This window comes from Salmo salar, chromosome ssa13 (genome assembly GCF_905237065.1).
Source record: "Salmo salar chromosome ssa13, Ssal_v3.1, whole genome shotgun sequence".
NCBI classification, from domain to species: domain Eukaryota; kingdom Metazoa; phylum Chordata; class Actinopteri; order Salmoniformes; family Salmonidae; genus Salmo; species Salmo salar.
This window is the reverse complement of record NC_059454.1, coordinates 49,195,918-49,210,605: the sequence shown is the minus strand read 5'-3', so window position 1 is coordinate 49,210,605 and position 14,688 is coordinate 49,195,918. Positions and strand designations below refer to the sequence as shown.

Sequence of the window (14,688 nt, the reverse complement as noted above, 5' to 3'; positions counted from 1 at the left end):
GGAAGTCTGTTCAAGTATTTCCATGCATTTACAAATGTAAGCAAGGTTTGAAATGATTACGCTTTAGTTAAATATTATGTTTCGGTTTCTTGCGGTCTACAAATGATTTGTAATTATGTTCCGGCCCCCTGACCATCCGCTCAAGAAAACAAAAAAACATCCCGCAGCTGAATTTAGTTGAGTATCCCTGCCCTATAGCCTACAATGATTGTTTGAGAAAGCACTGAGGTGGCTACAGTATGAGACAACACCAGGAAATAGTAAAAAGCTGTACAACAGCCACTTCGGTACATGAAGACAAAAATAACCTCTCACCCTGATATATAGAATGTGATTAATTCATAACTCATTTTAAAAAATGCTGCACACAATGTATTATGTCTGGTGGGAATGTATTCTGACAGGCAGTGTGAATGGGATGCCACTGTTTGTTACGCTAAAGCGAAGCCATGTCACTCCAGTCCCACACTCATGTCTAGTTGGGTTACCCGTTATGAATTAAACTCCAGTACTCTGCTTCAGTGAAGCGTTACCAAAGATGGCAGCGACCCATTGAGAGAAGGTGCTACATACAGGAGCAGCTGAGCAGGAACTAATTAAACACAAATGATGCACCTGGTGACTTCTCTCTTAAGTGTGTCACCATCGCTTGAAAGCTTTAAGTGGCGCCGCAACTGACCCTTATGGAACTCCAGATAGATTCCAGGGCTTGTCAGTGACTGTGATCCCAGTGATAAGCACAGGTCTGATGGCCAATGGATTTTTCCACTGTGGGGGAAGATTGGCCTGATTGGTAGTTTATAAGTGTGGGCTAGGTTTCCAGAGCCAGTCAAATGTGGAAAACTCGAACCTGGACCTCGTGGAATGCCCCCATATCCGGCACATCAGGACACCTTACTGCCTTACGCAGCCAGCCTGAGCATGCATGCCCTCATTTTAGTACCAGGCAACAGTCATTCTGGACTACTCAAGCATTGGAAAGTTTAAGTCGTACAATATGAGAATATATTGTATGTATAGAATAAGTGAAAATAACAACACTTTTGTATTATATCTTCTAAAACATTTTTAACAGTGATAATTATATAAAAAAAAGGATGGATACATCTGAATGATTTACAAAACAAAGGGATCTTTATTTTGAAGGTTAATGTCAAGGCACAAGACAGAGGTTTCTGCTTTCTCTTTCCCAGGGAGCTATGTTGTTTGCCATGGGCTTGCTTTCCTACATACGGCATGTCAAGCTTCCACAAACGTATCACCAAGCTTAGAGCAATGCCTAAACCTCCACAGCAGATTTACTAAATACTGGTGTGTCCATAATGTTATTTGGGGGGGGGAACGGTCCCTCTGGTCCTGACAATGGCTAAGCATAGCGCATTTACCACTTGTCCATTTTTCATACAACTTAATCTGATCCATGTCATCTACAGAGACACATTTAGTGTGGATGTTAACTTACCCAAAATTCCACCGTTTTCCAGAAATCCTGGTTGGATGATTCCTGAAACCAGGGAATTTTGGGAAAGATACCCTTACATTTTGCAACCCTCGCTATGGCAATTCTACAAACAAATACCTTTTTTTCCCCCCAAAGTAACAACTATTTATCTTGTTCTAGACCAAATGTAACGCCATATTATTTTATCCATTTATAGTACATGTAGCAAATCATACAAATAACATTTCATAAAAATAAACTCTTAAATAAAACAGTAAAAAACATGACACAAACATAACAAGGAATGCTTAGTGTATACAGTCCATTCAGAAAGTATTCAGACCCCTTGACTTTTTCCACATTTTGTTACAGCCTTATTCTAAAATGGATGAAAAATATTTTTTCCTCATCAATCTACACACAGTACACCATAATGACTCACTTGTGATCTCATACCAAAGGGTTGGAATACTTCTATAAATAAGGTATTTTGCAAATGAAGTACAAAAACCTCATTTACATAAGTAAATGAGTCAATACATGTTAGAATCAGCATTGACAGGGATTACAGCGGTGAGCCTTTCTCAGTAAGTCTCTGAGCTGTGCACACCTGGATTTACAATATTTGCACATTATTTATTTATTTTAAAAAATTCTTTATGCTCTGTCAAGCAGGTTGTTGATAATTGCTAGAACGCCCTTTTCAAGTCTTGCATTAGATTTTGCCTGTGCTTAGCTCTTTAGTTTTTTTTTACCCCATTGTCTTTGCCGATGACAAGCATACCCATAACATAATGCAGCCTCCACTATGAAGAGTGGTACTCAGTGATGTGTTGTGTTGGATTTGCACAAAACATAACGCTTTGTATTTCAGGACAAAAAGTTAACTTCTTTGCCACATTTTTTGCAGTTTTACTTAAGTGCCTTGTTCTGTACAGGTTTCCTTCTTTTCACTCTGTCATTTAGGTTAGTATAGTGGAGTAACTACAATGTTTATAATCCCTCCTCAGATCTCCTGTCACATCCATTTCACTCTGCAACGGTTTTAAAGTCACCATTGGCCTCATGGTGAAATCCCTGAGCGGTTTCCTTCCTCTCCGGCAACTGAGATAGGAAAGACGCCTGAATCTTTGTAGTGAGTGACTGCGTGTCCAAAGTGTAATTAATAACTTCACCATGCTTAAAGGGATATTCAACGTCTGCTTTTTACCTATCTACCAATAGGTGCCCTTCTTTGCAAGGCTTTGGAAAACCTCCCTGACTTTGTGGTTGAATCTGTGTTTGAAATTCACTGCTCGACTGAGGGACCTTACAGATAATTGTATCTGTGGGGTACAGAGATGAGGTAGTCATTCAAAAAAAATAATGATAAACACTATTATTGCACACAGAGTCCATGCAACTTATGTGACTTGTTAAACACAGTTTTACTCCTGAACTTATTTAGGCTAGCCATAACAAAAGGTGTTGAATAGTTATTGACTCAAGACATTTCAGGCTGTAACACAACAAAGTATGGAAAAAGTCAAGAGGTGTGAATACTTTCTGAAGGCACTGTATGTGCCATCATGGTTTGTCATAATTGATTCACTTTACATCCATCTTTACTATTTATAGAAAAGCTGCACTGGCCTCATCATCATGTTTAATCACATGTTAAAAAGGTAGACTCTGCAATATAACATCACCATACACAGCAAGGGTGTAACCGTACATGTATTTGTACCAAACTGTTCGGTACAGGGACCTCGGTTCGGTCCGCACTGTGAACCCAAATGAATACATTAAAATGTTTTTATTTACAACATAAAAACACTAGGCCTATAGGCTATGCTGCATTGTAGGCCTATGCCTCGAGTAAATCTGATCTAAAAAAAAAACATTTTCAGGCTATTCCGTTAAAACAAGTAGTCTATGTGCACATTGTAATTAATTGTAATCTTATTTGGCGCATTTAAAATGTTGTGATGCGCAGCCAAGAATTAGTTCTGTACAATGGCGAGTGGTGGGGTCAATAAACCAGAATTAGAGGATCCTCCATCATCGTTTAGATCTCAAGTTTGGGAACATTTTGGTTTCCTCACAGTAAATTACAACCGTGATGGATAGAGAGTTGTGGATAACAATGTCACCTATGCGGCTGCCAACACCTCAAATATGTTGGCACATTTACGCCGACGTCACCCCAGTATGCCGGCGCAAGACGGAAATGCAAAGAAACAATGTCTCCCCTCTAAAGTCAAGCAGCTAAATCTGGACCGGGACAAATCAATTACAAGAGCGATAGGTGGGCTAAGTTTATATATATATATTTTTTACAGTCTTTGGTTTATAGCCACGGATATGCACCCATTCGCAGTGGTTGAGAATATTTCGTGAAAGTGATCGAGCCATGTTATGAACTTCCCTCTTGCACCCATTTCAGCAAATAGGTAGTACCCGCTCTATATAAGCAAGCCAAAGCCAACGTTTTCAATGAATTGGCCAGTGCACCCTGTGTTGCACTTACTTAAGAGTGACAGCCCATCACATTACCCTGGAGTGGGAAATGTACTGTGCTACAGACACGGCCCCTTTATGAGAGCTACAAGTGTGCATCTGGCACTGTAGGAGGCAGAGTCATGGTGCGTTCACAACCAAGTGGGAATTTACCACATACTACTGGGAAAAATCCACTTGAACGGCCCTCTAACTGGTAATGAATTACTTGTGGGAAACCTGTCGATCATCCTGAGCTACCACTTCTCCCACATGGATGGTGACCTCTGTAGTCAGCTATGACGGAAATGGCCACTTATAAGAGCATTTTTGGCAGTTAAATGCAACAAAACATTAATTATAAAAAAAAAAACAGCATTTACAGCATCTATTACTGAGGTTTTGAAACTAATTTGTTTACACGCATGATAGCTGTACTTTTAGTTTATGGTTGACGCAGCTTGTTGGCCATTAGTCAATCAGCGTTTCCCAACGAGATCAAATCACATGAATGCATCCAACTGATATTTATGACTTCAAAACTGGTAAATTCCCACCTCCCACATGGTTACAAACGTAGCATCAGAGTGGAAACTTGAGACCCAACATAACAATCCTATCACAACAGACAATGCCAGGAAGATTGTGAATGGCATTTAATTTTCCTGCTGTACCGAGACCGAACCATGACCCCAAAACAGCAATATGGACTGAAGCGTGGGTATGGTGAACCATTACACCCCTAATAGACAGTGGACAAACACCCTACTTACACACATCAACTTAGCACAGCCGTTACTGGCTTATCCCAATTTATGCTACGTTCAAAACAACTGGGAACTCGGAAATCTCTGACTTCAGTGCATACAAGACAACTGGGAACCTGGAAAAATAGTTTTGAACGGTCATCCAAATCGGAAACTCTGGCCTCTTTCTAGAGCCTCGACTTTCCGACCTGAAGATCACTGACGTCCTGATTTGACCTTGTTTTTTTCCCTGAGTTCCCAGTCTTGAAAGCACCATTACACCATCTCTTGAGTTGTGTGATAATGTCATATTGCGGATTCTACCTTTAAAGTACCACCAACCCAACCTACATGGATGGGGAAACTAGCCAGAAAGTCACCACATTATTGGTTTCCCAATTGGTTACCTGCAATGTGAATCTACAAGGTGAACAATGGCAACATTTCCACAAAGGTTTTACAGAGGTACTTAATACTGACAAACAAATGTCCACCCTTTTCTGTCTAGAAAATATGCTGGACCTTTCTTGGTCCCACACCCTCTAACTCAAAACAACAAAGCTAAAACTAAAAAACCTTGGTCGATTCTATCCAGTCTTGACATACACCATATTCCTCAATCTTCCTCTGTCCTTTCGAAACATACCCATAACATTTCTGCCTGAATATTTGTGAGATTAACTGTCCTCTGTTAAGCTTAACATATGCGAGTGCAATTCTGTATTTTTGTGTTAATGTAGCTCCACACATATGCCTTGATTAGAAATGGTCCGTAATGTGACATCTTGTTAACACTGCAGGAAAAGCCTACTTTGATCGAAAACCCTGGCAGCACAGTGAAATGTTCTTTGCGCAAATATATAGTATAATACATTTAAATACACAGAGAACATAAAATTCAAATGTACAGTCAGAAGTCAAAACAAAAGTGTTACAGTGATAAAGATGATAAAGTCGGTCTGTTGGTAAAGCGTGGACACTTGGGATACAGGGGGATGTCTTGGGCTGTAGAGGCTCCGGAGCAGACAAAAGTAAATCCTTTAACGTCTCGTTGCAGAGGTGTGTGCCTATCGTGTCGTACAGAGTGTGGGTGTGGGGGAATGGATAAGACATGGAAAAGTATTGTACAGGTCCAGTTGAAGGAGGGATTTCAAGACGTGGGCGACTCTTGACGGCTTTAAAGACTGGACTCTGAAGCTCAAATGGTGATGTAATGCTGTCTGAGTTTCCCCAAGAGAAACTCGTGGGTTAAATTGTGTCGTGTGATTATTCCCACAATCTGAAAGAGAAGGTACAGGGAGCGACATCATGGAGCAGACTGCTTCCTCCACTCTAGAATGACTAAAAAATTATTAATTAGCTACAGTAGTTAGCTACTGAGCCATTCCTCTGCTTAGTGCTTCTAAGCAAAAGCAAATATCTTAGATAGTTTGACAATAAAAAAAAAAGTGGTGTTAGTCCCTTGAAGCTGCATTTTTGTCAGTGTTGATTATACATGCAGGTTTAGAATGGAACAAAATGGACCTTTTAATACATACTGCATCAAGTACATAAAGTGTATTTTGACAAGGACACTTTTTATGTTATTAAAATGACACCGTTAATAAGCATTAAGGCTATAGTGGCCAACACAGCTTGGTGTGTCAGTTACTATAATTCCTCATCTGGGTTGTAGTGATAAGCCATCAATCCTAAGAAAACTGACTGAAACAGGGAGGGACTACCTGAACTTGTCCAATAAGAAATTATTATTTTCCATTTCCGTTGCAAACCATTTTGCTATGGTGTGCCCTAATGCAGTGATTTTTAATTCTGGTCCCGGGGACCCAAAGGGCTGCACATTTGTTTTTTGGCCAGAGCACTCCACACATGATTCCACTAATCAAAAGTTTGAGGAGTTGATTAGTGGAATCAGGTGGGTGGTACTAGGTCAAAAACAAAGGACCAGGAATTTAGAAACACTGCCCTACTGAATATGACCCAGGCCACAGAGAGGAAACAGGAAGTTAAGGAGTGGGAATTTTAACCCCTTGCGGTGCGACTCACCTCTCCTACTGCGTTGACCACAGGCAGGTGTCGAAGGCCCATGGTCCTGAACAGGTTAAACACTTGGGACACATGTGTGTTTGGGGACACTGTGTAGGGGGAAGGGTTCATGTACGAGGTGACGTCCTGAAAGTGAAAGAAGATGATCACTTACTATCACAAACATGTAACCAGTTAGTAACAACAAAAAGCCTCAACACTTTTGAGGAAAATTGTTCCTTTAGGGGTGACAAAGCACAAACGTGACGCTCTTAAAGAAACAGTGTACAATTTAATGCAATGCTTAGAAACCTAATATTCCACAATTACTCTAACTTCAATGACATGTATTTCTATCAATATTATATATTTTTTTAAATAAATGTATTTACAGGGTTACATATTAGTTTCTATAGCACAACTTCAGAAGTAGCTATATTTCATATAGGCTAGGGGTTTGAAACTACACTGAACAGAAATATAAAACCCAACAATTTCAAAGACTTTACTGAGTTAAAGTTCATAAAAGGAAATCAGTCAATTTAAATAAATTCATTAGGCCCACATTTATGGATTCCACATGGCTGGGAATACAGAGATGCATCGGTTGGTCACAGATACACAACATGGTCAAAAGTATGTGGACACCTACCCGTGGAACCTCTCATTCCAAAATCATGTGCATTAATATGGAGTTGGTCCCCCCTTTGCTGCTATTACAGCCTCCACTCTTCTGGGAAGGCTTTCCACTAGATGTTGGAACATCACTGCGGGGACTTGCTTCCATTCAGCCACAAGAGCATTAGTGAGGTCGGGTACTGATGTTGAGCGATTAGGCCTGGCTCGCAGTCGTTGTTCCAATTCAGCCTCAAGGTTTTCGAGGGTGTTGAGTTCAGGGCTCTGTGCAGGCCAGTCAAGTTCTTCCACACCGATCTCGACAAACCATTTCTGTATGGACCTCACTTTGTGCACGGGGGCATTGTCATGCTGAAACAGGAAAGGGCCTTCCCCAAACTGTTGCCACAAAGTTGGAAGCACAGAATTGTCTAGAATGTCATTATATGCTATAGAGTTAAGATTTCCCTTCACTGGAACTAAGGGACCTCCACCAAACTTTACAGTTGGTACTATGCATTGGGGCAGGTAGCGTTCTCCTGGCATCCAGCAGATGGTGAAGCATGATTCATCACTCCAGAGAACGTGTTTCCACTACGCCAGAGTCCAATGGTGGCAAGCTTTACAACACTCCAGCCGACGCTTGGCATTGCACATGGTGATCTTAGACTTAGGCTGCTCTGCCATGGAAACCCATTTCATGAAGCAGCACTCACCGGTTCCGTTCGGTGAGCTTGTGTGGACTACCACTTCACGGCTGAGACGTTCTTGCCCTTAGACGTTTCCACTTCACAATAAGAACACTTACAGTTGACCGGGGCAGCTCTAGCAGGGCAGAAATTTGACGAACTGACTTGTTGGAACGGTGGCATCCTATGACGGTGCCACGTTGAAAGTCATAAGCTCCTTAGACAAACATTGCAGTAGAATGGCCTGTATAATGTAGATTGCGATGTGCTCGATTTTAGACACCTGTCAGCAACGGGTGTGGCTGAAATAGCCAAATCCATTCATTTGAAGGGGTAAAACTGTAACACACTGTCGTGAATGTCGATCCAGTGTATGAGTATGGTGAGTATGGAGGCCATGGAAGAACTGAGACATTTTCAGCTTTCAGGAATTGTGTACAGATCCTTGCGACATGGGCCCATGCATTATCATGCTGAAACATGAGGTGAAGGCGGCGGATGAATGGCACGACAATCAGCTTCAGGATTTCATCACGGTATCTCTGTACAATTGTGCTCGTTGTCCGTAGCTTATGCCTGCCTGCCCATACCATAACCCCACCAAGGGGCACTCTGTTCACAATGTTATCAGCAACAAACCGCTCGCCCACACAACGCCATACACGCTGTCTGCCATCTGCCTGGTACAGTTGAAACCGGGATTCATCTGTGGAGAGCATACTTCTCCAGCGTGCCAGTGGCCATCGAAGGCAAGCATTTTCCAACTGAAGTCAGGTACGATGCCGAACTGCAGTCAGGTCAAGACCCTGGTGAGGACGAGCACCCAGATGAGCTTCCCTGAGACGGTTTCTGACAGTTTGTGCATAAATTATTTGGTTGTGCAAACACACAGTTTCATCAGCTCTCTGGGTAGCTGGTCTAAGACGATCCCACAGGTGAATGTGGAGCTGGCGTGGTTACACGTGGTCTGGGCTGGCGTGGTTACATGTGGTCTGCGGTTATGAGGCCAGTTGGACATACTGCCAAATTCTCTAAAATGACATTGGAGGCAGCTTATGGCAGAGAAATTAACTGCATGTCTCTCAAAACATGAGACATCTGGACATTATGTTGTCACAAAACTGCACATTTTAGTGGCCTTTTATTGTTGCCAGCACAAGGTGCACCTGTGTAAGATCATGCTGTTCAAATCAGCTTCTTGATGTGCCACACCTGTCAGGTGGATGGATTATCTTGGCAAAGGATAAATGCTCACTTTTTGTGCGCATGGAACATTTCTGGGATCTTGTATTTCAGCTCATGAAACCAACACTTTACATGTTGCCTAAAAAAAATAATAATTGTAGATTCAGCCGTGAACTGAATTTTGGCGAAGAGAATGGTCGCGGGACCCCCAAAAAATTATGATAATTTTTACACTACAAACTGCGGCCAGACGGAAGCCACTGCTCAGTAAAAAGGCACATGACAACCCGCTTGGAGTTTGCCAAAAGGCACCTAAAGGACTCTGACCATGAGAAACAAGATTCTCTGGTCTGATGAAACTAAGATTGAACTCTTTGGCCTGAATGCCAAGAGTCTCGTCTGGAGGAAACCAGGCACCGCTCATTATCCGGCCAATACCATCCCTACGGTGAAGCAGGGTGGTGGCAGCGTCATGTTGTGGGGATGTCTTTCAGCGGCAGGGACTGGGAGACTAGTCAGGATCGAGGGAAAGGAGCAAAGTACATAGAGATCCTTGATGAAAACCTGCTCCAGAGCGCTCAGAACCTCAGACTGTATAACAGGACAACGACCCTAAGCACACAGCCAAGACAAGGCAAGTGTGGCTTCAGGACAAGTCTCAATGTTCTTGAGTGGCCCAGCCAGAGCCTGGAGTTGAACCCAATCAAACATCTCTGGAGAAACCGAAAAATAGCTGTTCAGCGACGCTCCCCATCCCACCTGACAGAGCTTGAGAGGATCTGCAGAGAATGGAGGAAAAACTCCCCAATTACAGGTGTGCCAAGCTTGTAGCATCATACCCAAGAAGACTCGAGGCTGTAATCCCTGCCAAATGTGCTTCAACAAGGTATTGAGTAAAGGGTCTGAATACTTATGGAAATGTGATATTTCTGGGTTTGTTTTATACATTTGCAAAAACCTGTTTTTACTTTGTCATTATGGGGTATCGTGTGTAGATTGATAAGGGAAAACAATATATATTTAATACATTTTAGAATAAGGCTGTAACATAACAAAATATGGAAAAAGTCAAGGGGTCTGAATACTTTCTGAATGTACTGTAGGTTATATCTCAATCTACTTAAAAAAATCATTTTCTGCCGCTCATAAATGTTATGTTGTGCTCCTAACTTTTAAAGTTGGGAGCACCAGTGCTACCAATGAAAATGTTTAATTTAGAGCCCTGATTGTAAGTGCAGCAGTAGCTGTAGATGTGTGATGGACTGGGTTGTACCACTATCATGCGGGGATTGAGAAGGGCCAAGTCTAGGTCATGGATGTCTGGGAAACGGGGGTAGTCCTCCGTCATCTCAGCGTACGACAGTCTCGGCTGCGTGGCACTCTGTGGACACAGACAGACAAATAAAAAGGCGCACAGACATACACACACGAGAACATGTGTAGAAACACTACACACACGCACTGACTAACTCCTGGGTTATATTCATTAGTGCACAGCACACAGTGGTTTTGCAACAGAGAACAAAAACGAGAGTTCAGGTAGTTCCTTCATGTTTCAGTCCGTTTTATTCAATTTGTTGCCTAATGAATACGATGTGCAAGTGACATCGTCCTACGTCATACTTCCGGGTCCTTTCCCCTAATCTTTTGATTGGGCTTGACGATTATATCATAACATTAATGAAAATCCGGTCATTTAAGATACATATAAAATAATTTTGAATTTCAGGATTAAGTTTTTTACGTTTTTGCGCTCAAGACCCTTGTGCTCCGTTTTTCCCATTGAATACCATTCAAAAAGGTTACAAGAGTTAAAAAACTACAAGGCTACTTCCTGGAAAATGACATGCCATTGACACGCCACTTTCATACCTCATACTAGGAATTGCCAGGGACCTCACGATACAGTATTACCACAGTACTTAGGTGCGATTCTTTATGTACCACAATTCTATATGTATTGCGATTTGATACTGCAATTTTATTGTGATTCGATGTTCAAACAACTGGCTCACTGCAGATCTTACTACAGAGGCATGAGAAAACAAGTTTTAATAAGTCATAGAAATAAAATGGCCGATGGATAACAAACCATAGGATGAGAAATACTGGCGTTTTGGCACAGGTAGAGTTAGCACCAGCTAACATTAACTCCCCATTAAATAAATAAATAAATAAATAAAATTGAATTAATACTTTTGAGTCAGAGAATCGAATGCAAAAATAATATTGCAATACTCTCCTGTATCGATATTTCCCCCCCATCACTAATGAATACGACCCTGTTGTCCAGTGGGTTGGGAGTTGGGCCACTGACCGACTGGTTCTCTGCGTAGCAGACGCCACGGATCAGCAGGTTGACCAGCTGAGAGCGCAGGATGATGCCGTGAAAGGTCAGAGGTCGGAAGCGCTCCTCCATGGTCCACTCCTCGCTAGGGGACTGGTCTGGGTACAGGTTAGGGTAGGGTGCATGTCTAGAAACATACACAGAGTCATAGAAACGTTAGAACAGCAATTTCTCCAAATAGAAAACACCGGACTGACTCATTACAGTGAATCTATCGATTACAACGTGTGCAAAGTTTATTAGTAGTTCATTTCAGAAGAATGATGGATAAAAAAAAATCTAAATTTGACCCAAGTCAAAGTTACAGGGAATAGGATGGTTACATGGTTGGTGTTGTAAAAAATGGGATGGGGTCAAGTCAGGTGTGAGAATTAAGGTGTGCGTATGTGTGTGTGGGGCTCACCTCCTCTCCAGCATCTGCTGCAGCATGTCCTGGCCCTCCTCCATAGCAGGCACCACGGCTGCCAGCTGGTCGTCACACACGTTGCGCAGCTCACTGGACGGGTATGACTTCATGGACTGGCAGCGCCGCCGCTGCTCCCCGGCCCGCGTCAGCACGCTTGCTTTCTGAGGAGGTGGTGGGCGGAGAAGGCAGGGTTGAACATGCATGCTCCACAGACACACCTTCCTGTTCATATAAATGTAAATCTTTTTACAGTAAAAGACCGAGAGACTGTCTGTGCATCCCTGTTCCCTACATTCCCTAATGTAATTACTGACACTGCCCTAACATATAAATAGATGTGACTAGCCTTTTTATTAACAACATGTCACAAAGAGCTTTACAGTAACAATACTACAAGGAGGGGAGCAAGGAAGGATAAACAACATTTTCCAATTATTGGGAACACGGCCAAACTAAGTGGCCTATATCGGTAGGCCCAGCATTATACAGTATAACAGGGTTCTGATTACTCCTGGTGGCAGTTCGCGGTATGGCAAGGGCACCTTCAGCAGAGGTGTATTCATTTGTCGCAGACTGTAGCAAAACGTTTGGCCTGTTGATCCAAATGGAAAAAGTTTTGTAATAAACAAGAGTTTCTATTGGATAAAACCAGGTAGGTCCCTCCCAGTTTCGTTATGTTTGCATATTTTTGGGTCCTAGATTAACCAGGCAAAACATTTCGCTACGATCTGCAACTAATGCATACACCCCAGGACACAACATAGTGAAATGTTAAGATAGAAATAGGTTCAGTAGAACAAACATCACTGACATGTAGAATAAAGAATCATGTCAGTTCTATTCATGCAATTTCTATCTGCACGTTGCCCTGGCTCCTACCTTGAAGCGGATGTTGTTGCTGATGAGGATGTTGCCCTTCATGAACTCCCGTTCGTTGTCCCTGTTCTCGGTGACCACGGGGAAGGCATGGTAGACGGTGGTGCGCAGGATGCTCACCAGGGACTGGATGCGCGTGTGGGGGTACACGTACGTCAGGTTGGGCTCCATGATGTCACTGGCCGTCAGTCTGGGGGACAAACGAGGGACACACATGTACCAGGGTTAGGGTCAGTCAATTCAGGAAGTAAAATTCCAATTCAATCATTGAAAAACACAGTTGGTTAAAGGCTGAAAAGGGACACATATATACAGATTATGTGTGTATACTGAAGAGAAATGTGTTAGTTGAAAGTGGGTTTGGATACAATGACCACTGATCTTTATTTTCATAAATGTAGTATTATTTTCTTACTTGTCCATCTCGACCTCTGTCTCCCACTCCAGCAGTGGCACTCCTCTCAGATGAATGTGGATGTCATAGATGCCCTTATTGAAGAAATCCCCCGTCCACTTGGCCACCTGAGCATACGCGCACACGTAATCCTGTAAGTACCAACTGATGCAAGTGTACTAAATTGTGAATGTAAATTCAAATCAATGAGGTGTACTTTACCATGAGGGTTATCATAATGGGCAAGCCGTAGGTGATCTCATTGGTCGATTCGATGAGAATGACAGTCAGGCTGATGGTCATCCGGACCACACCTCCCAGGAAGGCGGCTGCACCAATCAGAGCAAAGGTCCCAGAGTAGATGTCCATCCCCAGGTTGCTGTGGCAACAGGAAGCGGTCAGTTTGATAGAGATAACTAAGGAAAGACTCTAAGGCTTATTGCTAGCATTGTCCTCTCAAACTGCTTTATTTTCTTATACCTCAGACCACCACGAATCTATGTAAATCAACTGTAAATCAACATATTTATCATGTTTTGATAAGACAGTTTGCATTATCTTCCAACAGGTGGCATTACACTCACAAGTCACACTATCTGAAGTGAGACAATGAACTGGCACCTACAGTCCAAAACGCCAAGAGAAATTTAATTTTTAGCTAAGTTAACAATCTCCCACAGGCATTACAAGGGCCCCAGCATGGCACATGAAAGCAGTCATTACTTGCAGGAACCCAAGAACTCAAAAGGCCTGAGGCTGACAAAGCAGAGTACAGAGGACAACTGGGTCAAAGAGAGAAAAACTCAGAAAGAGTGGGAGAGAAGCGCTTAGAGAAAATGCCCAATCAGCAGATTCCCTCTCAGAGGATGTCAACTTTAAAATGTAGCTTTGTTGGCATTTTTACACATTCTAAGAGATACAAACTCCATGGGAAGTTACACTGCAGCTACACACACACACACACACACACACACACACACATATATATATATATCTCACTGTAGTTTGGTGCTGGGAAAGTAGTTGAGAGATTTCCAAACCAAAGGATTTCAAATCATAGAAACCAGATCCATATACAGGGCCTTCAGAAAGTATTCATACCCCTTGACTTATTCCACATTTTGTTGTGTTACAGCCTGAATTCAAAATGGATCTACACAAAATACCCCACAATGACAGAGTGAAAATTAGTTTAGAAATGTTTGCAAATACCTAATTTACATAAATATTCAGACCCCTTTGCTATGACACTCCAAATTGAGCTCAGGTGCATCCAATTTCCTTTGATCATCCTTGAGATGTCACTACAACTTGGAGTCCACCTGTGGCTAAATTCAATTGTTTATTGTTTGGACAAGACTTAGAAAGAAACATATTTGACAGTGCATAGTTGACAGTGCATGTCAGAGCAGAAACTATACCATAAAATCCAAGGAACTGTCTATACAGTTGAAGTCAGAAGTTTTTCACAATTCCTGACATTTAA

The 14,688-nt window shown here is 42.2% G+C and overlaps 1 protein-coding gene across 1 annotated transcript in view; it reads right to left on the bottom strand.

Annotated features, from left to right (window-relative positions):
- Positions 1-1,112: 1,112 nt before the first annotated feature.
- clcn6 (chloride channel 6) overlaps positions 1,113-14,688 on the bottom strand; it is a 32,231-nt gene continuing 18,655 nt past the window's right edge. Inside the window, exons 15-22 of the mRNA XM_014136526.2 lie at positions 13,425-13,581; positions 13,224-13,330; positions 12,812-12,998; positions 11,930-12,093; positions 11,497-11,653; positions 10,453-10,560; positions 6,712-6,837; positions 1,113-5,944 (exon numbers count right to left, since the gene is read on the bottom strand). Of these exons, the coding sequence (XP_013992001.1) occupies positions 5,864-5,944; positions 6,712-6,837; positions 10,453-10,560; positions 11,497-11,653; positions 11,930-12,093; positions 12,812-12,998; positions 13,224-13,330; positions 13,425-13,581 (1,087 nt within the window). The 3' untranslated portion in view covers positions 1,113-5,863. The remainder of the gene's footprint in view (positions 5,945-6,711; positions 6,838-10,452; positions 10,561-11,496; positions 11,654-11,929; positions 12,094-12,811; positions 12,999-13,223; positions 13,331-13,424; positions 13,582-14,688) is intronic.